At 47.4% G+C, this 24265-nt stretch overlaps 1 protein-coding gene across 3 annotated transcripts in view; it reads left to right on the forward strand.

The window, feature by feature from the left end:
• The window catches only part of ACTMAP (actin maturation protease), a 294690-nt gene that overhangs the window by 188970 nt on the left and 81455 nt on the right, over nucleotides 1-24265 (forward strand). For all 3 annotated transcript variants that reach the window (XM_086938012.1, XM_086938013.1, XM_086938014.1), the window contains one exon: nucleotides 17333-17403. In XM_086938012.1, the coding sequence (XP_086794138.1) occupies nucleotides 17333-17403 (71 nt within the window). The remainder of the gene's footprint in view (nucleotides 1-17332; nucleotides 17404-24265) is intronic.

Raw genomic sequence — 24265 nt, forward strand, 5'->3', positions numbered from 1 at the left:
CTCCACACCACCCTGGGTTAGACAATGGCGATATGCAAATCAACTCTGACCCTGTGCCCCATGGGAACAGTCCAGTCCGAACCACAAAAGCCATGTCCTTCCCAGAACGGAATCAAGCATCCGAGGACCGGACCGGTTTCGAGGTAACACCTCTCATCAGCCCGGCTAGCTTGACTCCAGTGGTGTGGAGTGCCTGGGACCCACGTCTGGGCATCCCCAGCGCACTTAGGGCGGAATATGCAAACACAACAGGTGATGGACCGAATGTGGATCAATGTCACACACTCACCCCAGTCCAAAGATCTGGGCCCAAATCCATAGTTTTTTTGCACTCCACACCACCCTGGGTTAGACAATGGCGATATGCAAATCAGCTCTGACCCTGTGCCCCATGGGAACAGTCCAGTCCGAACTACAAAAGCCATGTCCTTCCCAGAACGGAATCAAGCATCTGAGGACCGGACCGGTTTCGAGGTAACACCTCTCATCAGCCCGGCTAGCTTGACTCCAGTGGTGTGGAGTGCCTAGGACCCACGTCTGGGCATCCCCAGCGCACTTAGGGCGGAATATGCAAACACAACAGGTGATGGACCGAATGTGGATCAATGTCACACACTCACCCCAGTCCAAAGTTCTGGGCCCAAATCCATCGTTTTTTTGCACTCCACACCACCCGGGGTTAGACAATGGCGATATGCAAATCAGCTCTGACCCTGTGCCCCATGGGAACAGTCCAGTCCGAACTACAAAAGCCATGTCCTTCCCAGAACGGAATCAAGCATCCGAGGACCGGACCGGTTTCGAGGTAACACCTCTCATCAGCCCGGCTAGCTTGACTCCAGTGGTGTGGAGTGCCTGGGACCCACGTCTGGGCATCCCCAGCGCACTTAGGGCGGAATATGCTAACACAACAGGTGATGGACCGAATGTGGATCAATGTCACACACTCACCCCAGTCCAAAGATCTGGGCCCAAATACATCGTTTTTTTGCACTCCACACCACCCTGGGTTAGACAATGGCGATATGCAAATCAGCTCTGACCCTGTGCCCCATGGGAACAGTCCAGTCCGAACTACAAAAGCCATGTCCTTCCCAGAACGGAATCAAGCATCCGAGGACCGGACCGGTTTCGAGGTAACACCTCTCATCAGCCCGGCTAGCTTGACTCCAGTGGTGTGGAGTGCCTGGGACCCACGTCTGGGCATCCCCAGCGCATTTAGGGCGGAATATGCAAACACAACAGGTGATGGACCGAATGTGGATCAATGTCACACACTCACCCCAGTCCAAAGATCTGGGCCCAAATTCATCGTTTTTTTGCACTCCACACCACCCTGGGTTAGACAATGGCGATATGCAAATCAGCTCTGACCCTGTGCCCCATGGGAACAGTCCAGTCCGAACTACAAAAGCCATGTCCTTCCCAGAACGGAATCAAGCATCCGAGGACTGGACCGGTTTCGAGGTAACACCTCTCATCAGCCCGGCTAGCTTGACTCCAGTGGTGTGGAGTGCCTGGGACCCACGTCTGGGTATCCCCAGCACACTTAGGGCGGAATATGCAAACACAACAGGTGATGGACCAAATGTGGATCAATGTCACACACTCACCCCAGTCCAAAGATCTGGGCCCAAATCCATCGTTTTAAAGCACTCCACACCACCCTGGGTTAGACAATGGCGATATGCAAATCAGCTCTGACCCTGTGCCCCATGGGAACAGTCCAGTCCGAACTACAAAAGCCATGTCCTTCCCAGAACGGAATCAAGCATCCGAGGACCGGACCGGTTTCGAGGTAACACCTCTCATCAGCCCGGCTAGCTTGACTCCAGTGGTGTGGAGTGCCTGGGACCCACGTCTGGGCATCCCCAGCGCACTTAGGGCGGAATATGCAAACACAACAGGTGATGGACCGAATGTGGATCAATGTCACACACTCACCCCAGTCCAAAGATCTGGGCCCAAATCCATCGTTTTTTTGCACTCCACACCACCATGGGTTAGACAATGGCGATATGCAAATCAGCTCTGACCCTGTGCCCCATGGGAACAGTCCAGTCCGAACTACAAAAGCCATGTCCTTCCCAGAACGGAATCAAGCATCCGAGGACCGGACCGGTTTCGAGGTAACACCTCTCATCAGCCCGGCTAGCTTGACTCCAGTGGTGTGGAGTGCCTGGGACCCACGTCTGGGCATCCCCAGCGCACTTAGGGCGGAATATGCAAACACAACAGGTGATGGACCGAATGTGGATCAATGTCACACACTCACCCCAGTCCAAAGATCTGGGCCCAAATCCATCGTTTTTTTGCACTCCACACCACCCTGGGTTAGACAATGGTGATATGCAAATTAGCCCTGACCCTGTGCCCCATGGGAACAGTCCAGTCTGAACTAAAAAAGCCATGTCCTTCCCAGAACGGAATCAAGCATCCGAGGACCGGACCGGTTTCGAGGTAACACCTCTCATCAGCCCGGCTAGCTTGACTCCAGTGGTGTGGAGTGCCTGGGACCCACGTCTTGGCATCCCCAGCGCACTTAGGGCGGAATATGCAAACACAACAGGTGATGGACCGAATGTGGATCAATGTCACACACTCACCCCAGTCCAAAGATCTGGGCCCAAATCCATCGTTTTTTTGCACTCCACACCACCATGGGTTAGACAATGGCGATATGCAAATCAGCTCTGACCCTGTGCCCCATGGGAACAGTCCAGTCCGAACTACAAAAGCCATGTCCTTCCCAGAACGGAATCAAGCATCCGAGGACCGGACCGGTTTCGAGGTAACACCTCTCATCAGCCCGGCTAGCTTGACTCCAGTGGTGTGGAGTGCCTGGGACCCACGTCTGGGCATCCCCAGCGCACTTAGGGCGGAATATGCAAACACAACAGGTGATGGACCGAATGTGGATCAATGTCACACACTCACCCCAGTCCAAAGATCTGGGCCCAAATTCATAGTTTTTTTGCACTCCACACCACCCTGGGTTAGACAATGGCGATATGCAAATCAGCTCTGACCCTGTGCCCCATGGGAACAGTCCAGTCCGAACTACAAAAGCCATGTCCTTCCCAGAACGGAATCAAGCATCCGAGGACCGGACCGGTTTCGAGGTAACACCTCTCATCAGCCCGGCTAGCTTGACTCCAGTGGTGTGGAGTGCCTGGGACCCACGTCTGGGCATCCCCAGCGCACTTAGGGCGGAATATGCAAACACAACAGGTGATGGACCGAATGTGGATCAATGTCACACACTCACCCCAGTCCAAAGATCTGGGCCCAAATCCATCGTTTTTTTGCACTCCACACCACCCTGGGTTAGACAATGGCGATATGCAAATCAGCTCTGACCCTGTGCCCCATGGGAACAGTCCAGTCCGAACTACAAAAGCCATGTCCTTCCCAGAACGGAATCAAGCATCCGAGGACCGGATCGGTTTCGAGGTAACACCTCTCATCAGCCCGGCTAGCTTGACTCCAGTGGTTATGGAGTGCCTGGGACCCACGTCTGGGCATCCCCAGCGCACTTAGGGCGGAATATGCAAACACAACAGGTGATGGACCGAATGTGGATCAATGTCACACACTCACCCCAGTCCAAAGATCTGGGCCCAAATCCATCGTTTTTTTGCACTCCACACCACCCTGGGTTAGACAATGGTGATATGCAAATCAGCCCTGACCCTGTGCCCCATGGGAACAGTCCAGTCTGAACTACAAAAGCCATGTCCTTCCCAGAACGGAATCAAGCATCCGAGGACCGGACCGGTTTCGAGGTAACACCTCTCATCAGCCCGGCTAGCTTGACTCCAGTGGTGTGGAGTGCCTGGGACCCACGTCTTGGCATCCCCAGCGCACTTAGGGCGGAATATGCAAACACAACAGGTGATGGACCGAATGTGGATCAATGTCACACACTCACCCCAGTCCAAAGATCTGGGCCCAAATCCATCGTTTTTTTGCACTCCACACCACCATGGGTTAGACAATGGCGATATGCAAATCAGCTCTGACCCTGTGCCCCATGGGAACAGTCCAGTCCGAACTACAAAAGCCATGTCCTTCCCAGAACGGAATCAAGCATCCGAGGACCGGACCGGTTTCGAGGTAACACCTCTCATCAGCCCGGCTAGCTTGACTCCAGTGGTGAGGAGTGCCTGGGACCCACGTCTGGGCATCCCCAGCGCACTTAGGGCGGAATATGCAAACACAACAGGTGATGGACCGAATGTGGATCAATGTCACACACTCACACCAGTCCAAAGATCTGGGCCCAAATCCATAGTTTTATTTGCACTTCACACCACCCTGAGTTAGACAATGGCGATATGCAAATCAGCTCTGACCCTGTGCCCCTCCAGTCCGAACTACAAAAGCCATGTCCTTCCCAGAACGGAATCAAGCATCCGAGGACCGGACCGGTTTCGAGGTAACACCTCTCATCAGCCCGGCTAGCTTGACTCCAGTGGTGTGGAGTGCCTGGGACCCACGTCTGGGCATCCCCAGCGCACTTAGGGCGGAATATGCAAACACAACAGGTGATGGACCGAATGTGGATCAATGTCACACACTCACCCCAGTCCAAAGATCTGGGCCCAAATCCATTGTTTTTTTGCACTCCACACCACCCTGGGTTAGACAATGGCGATATGCAAATCAGCTCTGACCCTGTGCCCCATGGGAACAGTCCAGTCCGAACTACAAAAGCCATGTCCTTCCCAGAACGGAATCAAGCATCCGAGGACCGGACCGGTTTCGAGGTAACACCTCTCATCAGCCCGGCTAGCTTGACTCCAGTGTTGTGGAGTGCCTGGGACCCACGTCTGGGCATCCCCAGCAAACTTAGGGCGGAATATGCAAACACAACAGGTGATGGACCGAATGTGGATCAATGTCACACACTCACCCCAGTCCAAAGATCTGGGCCCAAATCAGTCGTTTTTTTGCACTCCACACCACCCTGGGTTAGACAATGGCGATATGCAAATCAGCTCTGACCCTGTGCCCCATGGGAACAGTCCAGTCCGAACTACAAAAGCCATGTCCTTCCCAGAACGGAATCAAGCATCCGAAGACCGGACCGGTTTCGAGGTAACACCTCTCATCAGCCCGGCTAGCTTGACTCCAGTGGTGTGGAGTGCCTGGGACCCACGTCTGGGCAGCCCCAGCACATTTAGGGCGGAATATGCAAACACAACAGGTGATGGACTGAATGTGGATCAATGTCACACACTCACCCCAGTCCAAAGATCTGGGCCCAAATCCATCGTTTTTTTGCACTCCACACCACCCTGGGTTAGACAATGGCGATATGCAAATCAGCTCTGACCCTGTGCCCCATGGGAACAGTCCAGTCCGAACTACAAAAGCCATGTCCTTCCCAGAACGGAATCAAGCATCCGAGGACCGGACTGGTTTCGAGGTAACACCTCTCATCAGCCCGGCTAGCTTGACTCCAGTGGTGTGGAGTGCCTAGGACCCACGTCTGGGCATCCCCAGCGCACTTAGGGCGGAATATGCAAACACAACAGGTGATGGACCGAATGTGGATCAATGTCACACACTCACCCCAGTCCAAAGATCTGGGCCCAAATCCATCGTTTTAAAGCACTCCACACCACCCTGGGTTAGACAATGGCGATATGCAAATCAGCTCAGACCCTGTGCCCCATGGGAACAGTCCAGTCCGAACTACAAAAGCCATGTCCTTCCCAGAACGGAATCAAGCATCCGAGGACCGGACCGGTTTCGAGGTAACACCTCTCATCAGCCCGGCTAGCTTGACTCCAGTGCTGTGGAGTGCCTGGGACCCACGTCTGGGCATCCCCAGCGCACTTAGGGCGGAATATGCAAACACAACAGGTGATGGACCGAATGTGGATCAATGTCACACACTCACCCCAGTCCAAAGATCTGACCCGAGTGATCCACATTCGGTCCATCACCTGTTGCGTTTGCATATTCCGCCCTAAGTGCGCTGGGGATGCCCAGACGTGGGTCCCAGGCACTCCACACCACTGGAGTCAAGCTAGCCGGGCTGATGAGAGGTGTTACCTCGAAACCGGTCCGGTCCTCGGATGCTTGATTCCGTTCTGGGAAGGACATGGCTTTTGTAGTTCGGACTGGACTGTTCCCATGGGGCACAGGGTCAGAGCTGATTTGCATATCGCCATTGTCTAACCCAGGGTGGTGTGGAGTGCAAAAAAACGATGGATTTGGGCCCAGATCTTTGGACTGGGGTGAGTGTGTGACATTGATCCACATTCGGTCCATCACCTGTTGTGTTTGCATATTCCGCCCTAAGTGCGCTGGGGATGCCCAGACGTGGGTCCCAGGCACTCCACACCACTGGAGTCAAGCTAGCCGGGCTGATGAGAGGTGTTACCTCGAAACCGGTCCGGTCCTCGGATGCTTGATTCCGTTCTGGGGAGGACATGGCTTTTGTAGTTCGGACTGGACTGTTCCCATGGGGCACAGGGTCAGAGCTGATTTGCATATCGCCATTGTCTAACCCATGGTGGTGTGGAGTGCAAAAAAACGATGGATTTGGGCCCAGATCTTTGGACTGGGGTGAGTGTGTGACATTGAGCCACATTCGGTCCATCACCTGTTGTGTTTGCATATTCCGCCCTAAGTGCGCTGGGGATGCCCAGACGTGGGTCCCAGGCACTCCACACCACTGGAGTCAAGCTAGCCGGGCTGATGAGAGGTGTTATCTCGAAACCGGTCCGGTCCTCGGATGCTTGATTCCGTTCTGGGAAGGACATGGCTTTTGTAGTTCGGACTGGGCTGTTCCCATGGGGCACAGGGTCAGAGCTGATTTGCATATCGCCATTGTCTAACCCAGGGTGGTGTGGAGTGCAAAAAAACGATGGATTTGGGCCCAGATCTTTGGACTGGGGTGAGTGTGTGACATTGATCCACATTCGGTCCATCACCTGTTGTGTTTGCATATTCCGCCCTAAGTGCGCTGGGGTTGCCCAGACGTGGGTCCCAGGCACTCCACACCACTGGAGTCAAGCTAGCCGGGCTGATGAGAGGTGTTACCTCGAAACCGGTCCGGTCCTCGGATGCTTGATTCCGTTCTGGGAAGGACATGGCTTTTGTAGTTCGGAGTGGACTGTTCCCATGGAGCACAGGGTCAGAGCTGATTTGCATATCGCCATTGTCTAACCCAGGGTGGTGTGGAGTGCAAAAAAACTATGGATTTGGGCCCAGATCTTTGGACTGGGGTGAGTGTGTGACATTGATCCACATTCGGTCCATCACCTGTTGTGTTTGCATATTCCGCCCTAAGTGCGCTGGGGATGCCCAGACGTGGGTCCCAGGCACTCCACACCACTGGAGTCAAGCTAGCCGGGCTGATGAGAGGTGTTACCTCGAAACCGGTCCGGTCCGCGTATGCTTGATTCCGTTCTGGGAAGGACATGGCTTTTGTAGTTCGGACTGGACTGTTCCCATGGGGCACAGGGTCAGAGCTGATTTGCATATCGCCATTGTCTAACCCAGGGTGGTGTGGAGTGCAAAAAAACGATGGATTTGGGCCCAGATCTTTGGACTGGGGTGAGTGTGTGACATTGATCCACATTCGGTCCATCACCTGTTGTGTTTGCATATTCCGCCCTAAGTGCGCTGGGGATGCCCAGACGTGGGTCCCAGGCACTCCACACCACTGTAGTCAAGCTAGCCGGGCTGATGAGAGGTGTTACCTCGAAACCGGTCCGGTCCTCGGATGCTTGATTCCGTTCTGGGAAGGACATGGCTTTTGTAGTTCGGACTGGACTGTTCCCATGGGGCACAGGGTCAGAGCTGATTTGCATATCGCCATTGTCTAACCCAGGGTGGTGTGGAGTGCAAAAAAACAATCGATTTGGGCCCAGATCTTTGGACTGGGGTGAGTGTGTGACATTGATCCACATTCGGTCCATCACCTGTTGTGCTTGAGAGGAAGACAGCATTCCAAGTCTGCTGAATGCCTTGAGGAATGTGGCCTTTTTGAAGAGGTTTGAAGGCAATAGCTAAAGACTACTCATCGAGCTTCAACACTTATTAGATGATTAAATAAACATATGGAACTATGAAGTATAAAACTTGGCTCTTGAACCATGATACACCAATCTGGGCTTAACCGAGTCCATATTAAAGACAAAAGGGTCCCTCTGTGGCCCTCTGTTTTGTTGAATGACTCTGCCACTCCATCTTTACATGTGAAAAAAGTTGGTTCTGATTGATAGTTTCTAGCAGCATAGGTTAAATAATACCCGCTAAGACTCGTGGCATCAATTCAGATTTAATACTCTTGAACAGTGACTGAGAAATTACACAATCCATAGGCTATTGTTTCTCCAGTACAATTACCCTACTCCCATGTCATGTACTTCCATGCCATGTTTTATTTTGGTGGCAGTACCCTCAAAACCTGGGATGCAGTGTAGGACCTACACGGCTACGACTTGATCCAATTATCAACCACTAAGGCCCATCAGCCAGGCGGAAGTATCAAGAGGTCTGTTTCATGAACAGACTCAAATCATCCGCCTACTTGTTACATAAACCAACCAAATCCGTAATGATGAACCAACCCAGTTATCGTTCATGCATACAAACCTGTTTTCTAATGATGGTGATCTTTTCAATGCCGTTTTACATATACTAAGGTTTTAACTGCACAGGCAAGCTTTGAAAAGGGTAAGTAATTTAATGAGTCTGTGTATCGTTGCAGCGCATCAGCAAACACTTAACTGGTCACAAAATGTGTTCCCAGAAATCCTACTACTCAGATGGAGTTTTCTGAAAATTTTTAACGGATGACTACGGAATCTACTAAAATGCTTTCACCTGTAGCACAGCATTCAACAGCAGTAAAACCTAGATGCATTTAAGTAGTTGCCATCTCCTTCGATGGTGAATTGCCTCTTAGGGGCCTCATTTTAATTCTTCTGGGATCAGTAACAGCAGTACCTGCCCCAGTGGAGCTGTGAGGGATATAGGAAAACCGCAAATCTCTTTAGTTTCACCAGGAGATTTCAGCTGAATTCAATATCTTTGAGTGAAAGGGAAAAATAGGAAATTATAAGAGGAATCTGACCTGGAATTATTGATTCACCAGGTAATTAATTACTTCTCAAGGGAGTCACATGGTTCAACCTAGAATCTATTACATCTGCAACCCTGGAGTTAACACGGGCCTGCTAACTCTGGGGTTACGGTATGCAGACATAATATCAATGTTTAAATATCGATATATCAGAATATCGATGTTTAAATATCGATGTGGCACAATATGAACCTGCAAGAATATCGTCAACCAGAATATCGACATGCAGGTAAGAAATTTCGTTTTACTTAATATCGAAGTTAGTATTATCATTAATAAAAATATCGTTGTTATTAATATAGAAATGTATTTTAGTGTTCTGGATATTAGTAAATGTGTTAAAAGTATGTGATTTAAATATTTTGTATAACTATAGCTTATTTTTGTATTGTATGTTTAAGATTTTTTGAAATTATTAATTTTATGATAATTAATTTTTGCATATTTTAGTTCAATAGCGGGTTGTGGGTTTATAGGGGGAACATCCTTTACAACACGGATGTTACACCTCAGTTCCCTTACGTCGCAACTTTTACAAAGCAAGTTGTAACAACGAATTGCGCGGGGGCGCTCCAGGATAGTAAATAGTTTAATTTACTATCCAACTCCTTCCCTACTATCCACGGGGACTGGAGTTGGAATAGTAAATTAAACTATTCACTATCCAGCCCCCAACAACGCAAGTCGTGGTAACGACTTGCGTTGTAAAACATGCGTCGTAAAGTACTGCGATGTAAAACATCACGTTGTAACGACATGCATCCGTTTATAGGGGAATAGGGTGGGAAGTAATGTAATTATAATATATTTCTTAATAATTTTTAGAAGTTATTCATTTTATAAAAATGTAATATTGCATTTTAGTTCTGTTGCGGGTTGTGGGTTTATAGGGGAATAGGGTGGTAAGGAATTTAATCATAACTAATTAATAATTTTAATTAATTCATATTTTTGTATTTAATAATTTATAATGGTAATTGTCTTAATTTGTAATTAGTTATTAATTGGTTATTAATTATTAAATGGTAAATATGGTAATTGTGTCATTTTTTAGGAGCAAGATTGTGGGTTTATAGGGGAGTAGGGTGGGAAGTAATTTATTTATAATTAATTAATTACTCATTTTATTAATTAATATTTATGTATTTACTATTTTATTGTTAATTGTGTTAAATATTTTTTTATTAAGTAGTTATTAACTGGATATTAATTATTAATTGGTGAATATGTTAATTGTTTTATTTTTTAGGAGCAGGTTGTGGGTTTATTAGGGAGTAGGGTGGGAAGTAATTTAGTTGTAATTAATTAACTAAACATTGTATTAATATTTTTTGTATTTAATATTTAATATTCTTAATTGTGTTAAATAATGTATTAATTAACTATAAATTCGTTATTCATTATTAATAATTAATTGGTAAATGTGTAAATTGTGTAATTATTCATTCATTGGGCAAATGCTGGGTGGGCACCGGCTTGGCACACAAAGCGCTCCCAAGTGCTAGATGAAAATTTAAAGGTCCACAAGTAACCATAAAGCTCTCCCTGCGCTATAGGTAAAAAGAAAGCGCTCCCTGGCGCTTAGAGCAAAGTAGAGCTTCTCAAAGTTCTTGAGGCAGGCAGGGGGGCAAGGCTGGGCCCAGAGCCAGCTCACTGGGCCTCCAGGCAGGGAGGTAGTCCAAGTGGCGGTCCTCCCGGTGCCCAGCAGCAGCCCCCCTCAGAATGGATCCTGGAAGAGAACAAATTGTAAGGGGACACAGCCCCTTTTTATACCGTGAAACCCTTTGCCTGGCTTCAGGTTGAGGGGAAAACCAGTCGCAGCTGGTTTGGGAGCACTCTTAGTGTGCTCAGCCCCTCACTCTATTCACTGGCAGGGCTAGGGTCATCAGTCGCACCACAGGGGGCGGAGCCAGCATTGTGTGGGGAAAGCCCAGCCCTATTCAGGACCCAGGTGCACTCCTCTCCAGCCATCAGCATGCTAATCTCTACACTCACCACCGGGCAGACCCATCATGACTCATGGAGCCTGGCACCCCAGCCAGCTCCAGCCAATCACACGCCAGCACATTCGCTGCACAGACAGGCACACTTCTAGAAGTGGCACTACCATATTAGACACAAACATGCTGCATACATCATTGCGCAGCATTCAATCACACAAGTTCATACATACCAAACTCGAGCCTGCACACCTCACGCATCAGGAACTAGCGAGGACACAGACATTCCCCATGCATGCCTATGGGAGGGCAGGCCAACCTTACTCCACGCACTCAGAGTGTGCACGCACTTTCCACTGGGACACAGTGAAAGTGCGCAGAAACCAAAAATCACTACCACCAATTCACATTCACAAAGCAAAAAGTTTAGGGGTGAACCTGTCAGAAGAGCAAAGTCCAACAACAATGATATTTTGGTTTCAATATTTTTGTACTTACGTTTGTAGAGATAGGATGTCGATATTCTTGACATCGATACTCTGTACACAATATTTGCGTACCGCGATATTCCTGTCGTCGATATTCTATCAGTGATCCGGGGTCACAACATAAAACCCAGCATCTAGAGCTCTCCAAATTAGGAGGTCATGCGTCTACATCACCTTGTGCTATTTATTTTTCTTCATTTTTTTGGGGTATTAATTTTCCATCCTATCTCGCCCCAGTGGAAGGTCGGTATGGCCATTGTTAGTTGTATAATCCAAGTGTTTCTCCTGTTCGCTATTTGACTATCAAGAAATGGTTTATTGGCACCTCTTTGGGCTGTCTCTATAGTTAAAAGAAAGTCACATTAGAAATAGTTGGACGCGGCTGTCCCTTGCCAAAGTGGTGGGCGAGCTGGAGGAGGGAGCTGGACGACAGTGGGAGGGGGAGGGGGGATTGTGGGTCAGGGACAAAATAAAAACAAAACTTACCTGATCGCCGTTGACTCCGCCGTCTGCTCCAGTGCACTCTTCCCGCTTCTGGTGTAGGCTCCCAGACTACACTGCGGCTAATCATAATGCTGCAGTAAAGCAGCATCAGGATAGGCCTGAGCGCTATGAATGTGCGCTCACAGGCAGACTGGGAGCCCGTTTCTGGTTTCTCCACCCCAGCAATGCAGCTGGGGCCGGAGAAAGCTTCACTGCGCATGAGATGTTTGGCCGGCCTGAAACGGCCGGCTAAACACCTCATGTGTGGTGAAGGGACAAGGGTGCACTAGCACTCCCCCACCACAGTGTCATCTCCCTGGACCTGCCCCAAGACTCATAAGAGTCCTGGGGACGGGTCCAGGGGGATTAAAAAAAACAATAAATAAATAAGGGCATATCACCCCTTAAGGTTTCAAGGCACTGGGGGTCGTCGGGTAGATTAAGTGAGCTATTGCCCAGAGTCACATGATGATGAGCTGAGCTGCCGTAGGTGCCGTGGATCGAACCATAATCCCTGCGCTGCGGAGTCAGCCGCTCTGGCCTCTGTTCCACACCTCTCTCTGTCAAGGGTTGGAGTAAATCCCTTTCCAGGGGGAAACAGGAAACAGAATACCCCCACTTCTTCGGTAAGACGGGGAAGAGGCTTATACTCTGAAAACAATACTTTTCTCACAGACAAAAAAGGAAACATTTGTTATTGTGGGAACGGCTGCTTTTCCACCGTTTACAATGAGCATAGTTAGGCACTGGTGAAAATGCAAATGTCAAAACAAAAAAAGACTTTGTAATTTTCTCCATGAATTACGCTTGGAAAGTTGAGACTCCCGTAGGATGCCAGACATAATGGAAGGTTTTGTGCATTTCACAAAGTTTTAAACTGATACCCATAAATTGTTGTAGACCTTAGTGTTTACATTTGCGACATGGGCATAGATGCATCAAGCGAATTTGCAATGGCAATGGCTGCGAAACAGCGATTGCGATAGCAAATTCCACTTCCGCAGTGCATCAAGTGGACAAGCAACAATTTGCGAATTCGCAAAACAGAGAATCTCTAAACCCGTAGAAACCCCCACTGCTATTCCTTAACCACATCCGTGCTGCAGGAATTTCAGCACTGTGCTGAACATTCCTTAACTGGGTGTGGTCGTGACGGAACCATTCCGTCATCAGCACAGCTCAACCGTGACTGATGACGGAATGGTTCCGTCACCCGCATTGAAGGGGTTAAAAGCGATTCTCCACATATTCTGCTAATTTAATAGCGAATTTGCAGTCAAATATCGAATTAGCAAACAAATCACTATCCACATGCATCAGCAATCGCAAATAGCAAAAACACCATAATTCGCAAAATCCGAGTCGCAATTTAAGGAGAAGCTAAACCAGGTGGTAACCATGAAGTCAAAGTAGCAAAAAAAACAAATTGGGGGAAAATAACAAACAGGTGTTGGCTAAATCAAACACACTTAAGGAAACTCATTCGGAGCATGAGGAAAGTCACAATGGCATGAACGCATCTTCCGGCTGCGGATTACACTACTGGGAGAGACTAAAGATTAGATCTACTCCAAATACAGGCTCAATGGGGCAAAGATCCTGAAGCTCATCAGAGACCTTGAGCCCCTGATGCAGCACCCAACACGGAGGACCAATGCCGTGCCCACCCATGTCCAGGTCCTGTGCTGCCTGCACCTCCTGGCCTCCGGCAGCTTCCAGGGGATAGTCGCATTTGCAGGGGGTGTATCCCAGAGTGCACTTTCACGCTGCCTACAGAGTTTCCTGGACGCCATGCTGAGCCGGATCCATCACCACATCACCTACCCAACAACCCAACAGGACTTAATGCAAACTAAACAGGACTTCTCTCACACCGCCCATTTCCCCCATGTAATTGGCTGCATCGACTGCACCACATACACATCTGTCCACCCGCAAAGACCGAATACATGTACCGGAACCGCAAGTCATATCACTCCCTCAACATTCAGGTAGTCTGCAATGCGAAGACCATCATTACAGACATTGTGGCACAATACCCAGGGAGCAGGCATGATTCATTTATCTTCCGGCACAGCGGCATACACACCCGCTTGGACAGGGGTAAATTTGGCGAGGGACATCTCTTAGGTAAGTACACATATCCACATACAGTATGTTAAGACCATGTTGCTGCCCATGACAGGCACTGACCCTCTGCTCCTCCCTTCAGATGACAGCACCTACGCCCTCCGTGAATACCTCCTCACCCCATACCTCAACCCAACAACACCACAGGAACAGAGGTACAATGGTGCGCATATACACACCAGAAATGTGATTGAGCGAACATTTGGCATGGTAAAATGTTGATTCCGCATCCTCCACAAGACTGGCGGGGCCCTCAAAACCGGCCTGAGATCTGCTGCCGCATCATGGCCGTGTGTGCCATGCTGCACAATATTGTAACCAAGCGGAGGATACCTGTTGAGGTGTCTGGTAGTGAGTCGGAAGGGGGCGACCTGCCACCTGCACATGTGCATCATGCATACGGGGAGAATCCTGCTGAAGGTCACAGTCGCCGCAGACCTTTTTCTAGTGCATCTATACCCCTCACACAACACTGCACTCATGCAAGCCACATCAATGATTGACATGAGGAAGATTGTATTGTCAAAATAAAGCCTTTGTTTATTTCACAAGGTTTCAATGTGCTTCCATCAGCAAAAAATAAGGTTACAGCTTTTAAACATCCAAGGTCATGTAACCTGAGCTGGCGTGCATGGTTGCCTCACCACGGCACAGCCTGAAATGTCATGCAACTAGCGCCTCCTGCTGCACACACCCTGTCGCCTCTCACCCTCCATGTTAGGCTGGTTCTGTTGGGATGCAGTGTTGGGCCGGGCACTGCGCCTCCTGTCTGTTTAAACCGGCACAGACAGGCTGCTGAGGCTAGATGCCCCTTCTCTGGCATTATCCCCCCACTTGCATTGCTATGGTCTGCCGCCTGTTGGTGCTCCACAGCGTTGCTGACCTGCTCCAGTGCCCTTGCTACGTCAGCACAGCATTGGACCATCTGGATTTGCATGGCAAATGATCTTCGCGAGAGCTGGGATGTGGCGTTCCCGATCAGGTGATTGGAACGGGTGTAGGCTGACAGCCGTGTGAGCTGCTGCCTGTGGCGTCTGCGGGTGACGTCCTGCTGCGCTACCATCAGCTGGTTGCTCTCCTTCACCGCCGTGGTCAGTTCCTGCACACTCCCTGTGAGGAGACTGATGTTGCGTGCTGTTTTGTAGAGCTGCAGCTGCATGGCTGCCATGTGCTGTGCCTGTTTGCGGTGCACACGCAGCATCTGAGCATCAATGCCCAGGCCCGCGTTGTGTGCGTGTTGCTCCATGGCTGCTGTGGTGGGCACGGAGCGCCGCTGCCTTGACCTGCTGCTGGCGTGGGCCCACACACTTGCTGTGATTCGTGTCTGTCTCCTGGGTGGTGGTGGGGTCTGCTCCACTTCCATATGTGCCAAGACCTGATGTGGTGCTCCGCCTCTAGCTGCAGGGGTGGCCCTGGGTGTCGGTGCAGGGGCAGGCTGCCTCTCCCCCTCCATCTCTTCAGGTGTCTCCGCGATGTGGAGGTTGTCACTGTCGGACGTGTCAGTATCCGCAGCACCTGTGATGTGGATGAGTGCATGATTACTGGTATGATTCAGGCACCTGGGATGTTGCAACATGCATGCAGGCTCGCTATTGGTTAATGTCTGCATTCCCTGGCTGACTTTAGGGGTCTGTGTATTTTGATTATTCTGGCTATGTTTGGCTATCAAGGCACATTTACACACTACAGAATCCACAATACATTTGGGCATTTGGGAGGAGCAGGGACTGGAATACTGTGCTCACAATATGGATTACAGAGGGGGCATGGGCATTGTTAGGGTACGGGGTCGCAGTAGCATGCTTCTTACCTTGAGTTTGGTGTGTGGTGCGGGAGGGGTCCAGTTAGGTAGCTCCCACGCAGGCTTCAGGGTGTATGGTGTCCTCCACTAGGTCCTCCATGGGGGTGTTTTCAGGGACTGTGGAGTGTCCCCCTCCCGTAATCCTTGTCTCCCCCAGTCTCTCAGCTATTCGCTCCTTGGCACGGCCTCTGAGGTCTTACCACCTCTTTTTTAAGTCATTGATGGTCCGGTGGGTGACTCCCACCGTGTTCACCTTTGCCTTGATGCGCACCCAGATGCGCCTCTTGGTTGCCTCTGGCACCTTCCGGAACAGCTTCCTGAACAGTTGATCGTGGTCCACTGCTCACTCCTTTAATCAGGTACTCAAGTTCTTTTTCACTGAACTTGATTTTGCGCTTGCGGGCTTTTTCACTTGGTCCTGCAGCTTTCTGGGACATTGTGGTTTTGTTTCCACTCATGTATGGGCACTGCAGGGTGTGGCTCCTGGAGCTCAGTTCTCTGCCTCCTCCTGTATCCAGCTGTGTGGTCTGAATGAAGCATGGAGCAGGCTACTTCCTGGTAGTGATGTCATCATTGGGCTCCAAATGCGACTTCACGTTTTTGGGATTTTGCAATGTGCGAGACCACTATTTGCGATTTCGCTATTTGCGAATACGCAATTAGGGGGTTGGAAACAGCCGACTGCGAATTTGGAGGGATTTCTGCGGAGTCGCATTTGGCAATTGAGGGCGGGTGCGAATCGCAAATATTTAGTGATTTTGATGGTGCATCTCATTCTGCGATTTCTTTATAGCGATTCGTTATTTTTTGCTATTTCAGATTCGCAGAATGGATGCTTGATGCATCTATATGTTAGTCATTTGAGCCCATTCTTTTACAGGGACTATTTATCATTGTAAAAACTAAATATGTTTTTTGTTAAACGCTACCGGCCTGCCTAGCCAGATTGAGCCTGGTAATTGTCCAATCAGAATGTAGTGTTCAAAGTATGTGGTAAAGTTTTTTTTTTTTTAATTTCATAACCTGAGATGTATAACAAAATGCACTCTCTATGCCGTTCACCAAAGTATCCCACGTTTGCATATCAGCCTAGTTTTGAACTTATAATGACACGCTGTATGGGTATTTTGCAAGGTGTCAGAGACTGCATGCATTTGTGTTTGCTGCAGACAATGTTTCTGGTAATATCAGGGAACTCAACAGAAAAACTGGCCCACCTGGTAATAAAACAGGCCTACAAACTGCTAAACAACCTGCCCACAAACTGACCTGTCAGACCAGCCCATTGGGCACTGCCTGATTGCCCTATTGGCCAGTCCGACCTTGTGTACATTTAAATAATTAGTAAATTAACATGTGCTCTCTTAACTCACTGCTGCTGCAGATATGATGAAGACTGCAATCATGAACCCTGTGCCAGAGGAGGCCACAGAGCTCATTGGGCCGTACTGTCAGGTAAAGCCTTTGTGTGCATCTGTCAGGTGTTGTTAAATAAACACCAGGACACATTCCCTCTCTCGTTCTTGCTCAATCTCTCTCTCCCCTTTGTGTGTGTGTGTTTTTTGTATGTGTGTATGTCAGTGTTTGTGTATTTTGTCAGATAAACACTGAGCCTGCTTTTTTTATTACAAAGTATTTTATTAGTTTGGGAAAATAGGCATACATTCAGACAATAATGTGATACAATCAAAGGGTATGATGCACGGAATATAAGTGAAATGCTATTGGTTTACATACACAATTGTCACAACATGAATGACCATTAGAAATATAAAAGCTTCTAATTAATGAAATAAGATACAATTAACAGTACAAAAAAAACCACAATCCCAACTGTATCTTGCAATACATCTAGGATGGTATGTGAGCCATAGGACACAGACACAGTCTAGTAAGTGTAGGTTGATCATAGGTGTATTAAATAATGTTGCATCTCCTGCATAATCAAGAAAAACAAACGCGAAATGGGAATTGGAAGAGGAAGAGAGAGGAGGAGGATATCTGGGGGCAGATGTATGACCTTTTTTTGCAGTCGCAAACGGGAATTTGGCCCGTTTGTGAAGGCAAAATAGGTCACCCCATGTACAAACCATATTTTGCGAGTTGCTAACATATTAGCGACTCGCAAACTATGGTTTGCGACTGGCTATTAGGAAGGGGTGTGCCAAGGGCATCATGGCCTAATAGCGAGTTTCAAAAGAAGTGGTGTTCGCTTAGAATATGCGGGTACATCCTAAGGAGGCACTCCAGGTTGGTTCAAAAACATAGATTCCAATGTTTCGTAATAAATTATTTATTTCCATTTAAAGTACTTTTTTGTCTCTCATGATATTGTTTTCATATCAATGAAATTTCAAAGTGTACAATCCAAAAATCAATGAATTTGACGAACGACTCCGATGCATTTCGGGCAGGTCGCCCTTTTTCAAGGAGCGCTGAAAGAAGAAGAAATGGGTGTAACGGAGTATGCAGTGAAGAAGCGTGCAGTCAAAAAGCGTGCGAAGGATTAGTTGTGGGGTGTATACTGAATGACTAGAAAAATCAACCGATCTAAACGAGGATACTAGTGTATAGTGATTTAAGCTGAAAGATAAGTGAAATTAGACATGCAAAGATAACGGGGTTTGCGTGGAGTTAACGTGACACGGGTGAAGGGGTGGGTAAAAAGTGTGGCTGTGTTGAGTTTTATGTGTATATGATATAAGTGCTCAAGAGTAGTTTGAAGGCTAAAGAGACCCAGATGATAGCTAGTTCGACCATGCGGCGTGAATAGCATGCAGTATTATATGGGTGTATAAACCATCGGGGTGAAATAAGGTCTTAGCGGGTTGCAGAAAGCAGGGCGGCAGGTGCGGTGGTTAGTACTTACTTCATGCGGAGAAACGTCATGCGTCTCAGGTACGGTGGCTCAAACGGTTGTGTGGTTAGTGAGATGAACCGGAGGTTACAAGTAGGTGGGGAGTGTAAGTAAACATAGAAAGAGGATCGGTAAACGGATAGGGAAAAGAAATAGTGGCGGCCATCTTAAGAAGGGAAAGAAATCGGAGGTGGTGGCCTGGAAAATTGAGAACAGGGAACAATGCAAGATATCAACCATGATGGTATATGAAAATGATACATTTATAGATAACAACTATATTCAATTCGATCGTTAAGTCCATGTGGTCTAAGGGTCTGAAGACAATAGATCCATTCAAGTTCTCTTTTAAGGAGAAATTTGCGATTGTCTATTCCCTCTTTTTTTGTGATGGTTTCCAACACAATAAATTGTAGTTGGGCAATAGTGTGGCGAGATTCGTTGAAGTGTACAGCTATACTGGATTTCTCATTTTTAGTACGAATATTTGATTTATGTTCCTTCATACGTGTCTTCACCTTTCTCTCAGTTTTGCCTATGTATAGTTGCCACACGGGCATTTTATGGCATAAATTAAGTTCATAGAATCACAAGTGGCATTGACTTGGAGCTTAATAGGGTGGCCTTTCATGGGGTGTGGTATAGAATTTCCTTTAATAATGCAGTTGCAGTTGTTGCAGTTTTTGCATGGCAGCGTTCCTTTGTATTCAGTGTGGATGGTGGGTGTCTTGGACAGGATTTCTTTCAAGTTGTTGCTGCGGGTGTAAGCGAATAGGGGAGGATTTTGGAAACAATCCCTAAAATCGGGTTCCAGTTGTAAGATAGGCCAGTGTTTAAGGATGATCTTTTTGAAGGTGACACTGGAGGTGGAATATTTGGATACTAATACCATGCGTTGATCAGTGTTTTTTTTTTTTGGAAAGGCTTTCTTGTCTGCTGATGGCTGCGACTCGTGTGTAGGCATCGTGAAGGATGGTTTGCGGGTAGCCTCTTTCAGAGAATCGGTCTTGCATCTCTTTGAGTCTGATGTCACATGTGTTTTTGTCGGAAACAATACATTTAACACATAGCATTTGGGAGAAAGGTAAATGTTTTTTGAGGGAACCTTGGTGAAACTAGTTATTGCGATCGGTGGCTTTTCGATGCAGGTCTGTGGTGATCTGTTTGTTAGAGATTTCAACGATGACGTCCAAAAATGAGATTTCAGTGTCACTTATCTGCCAGGTCAGTTTGATGCGCTCATCTTTAGTGTTTAGCTCGCTGAGAGCGTTGTTGAGCCAGGTCGGTTTGATGCGCTCATCTTTAGTGTTTAGCTCGCTGAGAGCGTTGTTGAGGGACTCCTTGGTATCGGTCCACATGAGGAAAAGGTCATCTATGTATCGAACATACATTTTGATTTTCTCATTAAAGTTGGTGTTTCCATAGATGTATAGCTGTTCAAAATTTTGCATATATATATTCGCGTACGTGGGAGCCGCACAATTACCCATCGCCATTCCCGATAGCTGCAAGTACCAATTATCGTCATGTTGAAAGTAGCTGTGGTATAAGGTATATACCATGAGTTCCATTAGGAAGGTTTGCATGAGTGTGTCAATGTTGCTGTGTAGTAAGGCCTGTTCAATGGCCTCAATTCCCCCTTGGTGGGGTATGGAAGTGTATAAGGCACTAACGTCAGCTGTACAAAGTATGATGGATTCGTGAGTGTTGATATCTATTTGTGCCAGCTTCATTAGAAATTCGGTTGTGTCCTTGATGTAACTTGTCATGTTGGTGACCAAGAGTTGCAGGTATCTGTCAATAAATTTGCCGACAGGTTCATGTATAGATCCTTTGGTAGAGACAATTGGTCTGAATGGTGGGTACAATAAGTTTTTGTGGATCTTAGGTGACATGTGTATAACAGGACTCTTGGGATGGTTGCACAGCAGGTAGTTTTTGGTGCGATCTTCGATAGTGCCAGCTTCGTGAGCTTTTGTTACCAAGTTTAATAGGATGGTTTGAAACTCCCGGGTGGGGTTATGATCAAGTTGTAAGTAGGTGTTTTCACCTTGAGTATGCACCATATGGATATGAATATGAATTTCTAATGAAGCGGGCACAAATAGACATCAACACTCACAAATCCATCATACTTTGTACAGCTGACGTTAGTGCCTTGTACACTTCCATACCCCACCAAGGGGGAATTGAGGCCATTGAACAGGCCTTACTACAGAGCAACATTGACACACTCATGCAAACCTTCCTAATGGAACTCATGGTATATACCTTATACCACAGCTACTTTCAACATGACGATAATTGGTACTTGCAGCTATCGGGAATGGCGATGGGTAATTGTGCGGCTCCCACGTACGCGAATATATATATGCAAAATTTTGAACAGCTGTACATCTATGGAAACACCAACTTTAATGAGAAAATCAAAATGTATGTTCGATACATAGATGACCTTTTCCTCATGTGGACCGATACCAAGGAGTCCCTCAACAACGCTCTCAGCGAGCTAAACACTAAAGATGAGCGCATCAAACTGACCTGGCAGATAAGCGACACTGAAATCTCATTTTTGGACGTCATCGTTAAAATCTCTGACAAACAGATCACCACAGACCTACATCGAAAAGCCACTGATCGCAATAACTCGTTGCACTACACGAGTTTTCACCAAGGTTCCCTCAAAAAACATTTACCTTTCTCCCAAATGCTACGTGTTAAACGTATTGTTTCCGACAAAAACACATGTGACATCAGACTCAAAGAGATGCAAGACCGATTCTCTGAAAGAGGCTACCCGCAAACCATCCTTCACGATGCCTACACACGAGTCGCAGCCATCAGCAGACAAGAAAGCCTTTCCAAAAAAACCAAAACTACTGATCAACGCATGGTATTAGTATCCAAATATTCCACCTCCAGTGTCACCTTCAAAAAGATCATCCTTAAACACTGGCCTATCTTACAACTGGAACCCAATTTTAGGGATTGTTTCCAAAATCCTCCCCTATTCGCTTACACCCGCAGCAACAACTTGAAAGAAATCCTGTCCAAGACACCCACCATCCACACTGAATACAAAGGAACGCTGAAATGAAAAAACTGCAACAACTGCAACTGCATTATTAAAGGAAATTCTATACCACACCCCATGAAAGGCCACCCTATTAAGCTCCAAGTCAATGCCACTTGTGATTCTATGAACTTAATTTATGCCATAAAATGCCCGTGTGGCCAACTATACATAGGCAAAACTGAGAGAAAGGTGAAGACACGTATGAAGGAACATAAATCAAATATTCGTACTAAAAATGAGAAATCCAGTATAGCTGTACACTTCAACGAATCTCGCCACACTATTGCCCAACTACAATTTATTGTGTTGGAAACCATCACAAAAAAAGAGGGAATAGACAATCGCAAATTTCTCCTTAAAAGAGAACTTGAATGGATCTATCGTCTTCAGACCCTCAGACCACATGGACTTAACAATCGAATTGAATATAGTTGTCATCTATAAATGTATCATTTTCATATACCATCATGGTTGATATCTTGCATTGTTCCCTGTTCTCAATTTTCCAGGCCACCACCTCCGATTTCTTTCCCTTCTTAAGATGGCCGCCACTATTTCTTTTCCCTATCCGTTTACCAATCCTCTTTCTATGTTTACTTACACTCCCCACCTACTTGTAACCTCCCGTTCATCTCACTAACCACACAACCGTTTGAGCCACCGTGCCTGAGACGCATGACGTTTCTCCGCATGAAGTAAGTACTAACCACCGCACCTGCCGCCCTGCTTTCTGCAACCCGCTAAGACCTTATTTCACCCCGATGGTTTATACACCCATATAATACCGCATGCTATTCACGCCACATGGTCGAACTAGCTATCATCTGGGTCTCTTTAGCCTTCAAACTACTCTTGAGCACTTATATCATATACACATAAAACTCGACACAGCCACACTTTTTACCCACCCCTTCACCCGTGTCACCGTTAACTCCACGCAAACTCCGTTATCTTTGCATGTCTAATTTCACTTATCTTTCAGCTTAAATCACTATACACTAGTATCCTCGTTTAGATCGGTTGATTTTTCTAGTCATTCAGTATACACCCCACAACTAATCCTTCGCACGCTTTTTGACTGCACGCTTCTTCACTGCATACTCCCTTACACCCATTTCTTCTTCTTTCAGCGCTCCTTGAAAATGGGCGACCTGCCCGAAATGCATCGGAGTCGTTCGTCAAATTCATTGATTTTTGGATTGTACACTTTGAAATTTCATTGATATGAAAACAATATCATGAGAGACAAAAAGTACTTTAAATGGAAATAAATAATTAATTACGAAACATTGGAATCATTGTTTTTGAACCACCCTGGAGTGCCTCCTTAGGATGTACCCGCATATTCTATGCGAACACCACTTCTTTTGATCATTATTCGAGCGTTTGGACGGAAACGCTTCTAAGGAGTGCACCCAAACGATTAACTTTGCTCGAACCTTCACTCATTCATTGCTGTGCACCCTCCACCCTTCTAATAGCGAGTTTCACACCTATATGTGATTGTTTTGTGACCGCATTTGCAATTTTCAAAAGGGTGGTAAGCCACTCGCAAACGGGAGGGAGTCTCCTTCCCCTTTGTGAATGGGTGCGAAAATATTTTTTTAGAGCAGGGCCTGCCCTTAAAAAATGAAACTGAAAAGTTTACATTTTCTTTTTTAAATGCATCCCATTTTCCTTTAAGGAAAAGGGGCTGCATTTTTGTGTAGAAGCTGAGTCTGCTGTTCAGGTATGCTGGTCCGGCATTGTGGAGTGCTTTGTGTGCGTGGGTGAGGAGTTTGAAGGTGATCCTCTTGTCGATGGGGAGCCATTGTAGGTGTCTCAGTTGGGGGATGATGTGGCTGCGGCGGGAGACGTTGACGATCAGTCGGGCGGAGGCGTTTTGGATGCATTATAGTCGTCGTAAGTGTTTGGCTGGGATTCCTGCGTAGAGTGCGTTGCCGTAGTCCAGTCTGCTGCTGACGAGGGCCTGTGTCACCGTTCTTCTTGTTTCGGAAGGGATCCACTTGTAGATCCTGCGGAGCATACGGAGTGTGTTGTAGCAGGAGGAGGAAACAGCGTTGACCTGCTTAGACATGGAGAGGGAGGAGTCGAGGTTGAATCCAAGGTTGCGTGCGTGGTCGGTGGGTGTCGGTGCTGTTCCCAGTGTGGTCGGCCACCAGGAATGGATGTATGACGTTACAACGCATACTTTTACAACGCATACCTTTACAGCGCATTTTTTAAAACACAACATCCAGTACAATGCATTCCATTACAACGCATGTCATTACAGCTAATTTTTAAAAACTACCTTTACAACGCATTCCATTACAACGCATACTACCTTTACAATGCATACCATTACAACGCATACCATTACATTGCATGTATGATAAGTATTG

The sequence above is a fragment of the Lissotriton vulgaris genome, chromosome 9, assembly GCF_964263255.1.
Source record: "Lissotriton vulgaris chromosome 9, aLisVul1.2, whole genome shotgun sequence".
Lineage (NCBI taxonomy): Eukaryota > Metazoa > Chordata > Amphibia > Caudata > Salamandridae > Lissotriton > Lissotriton vulgaris.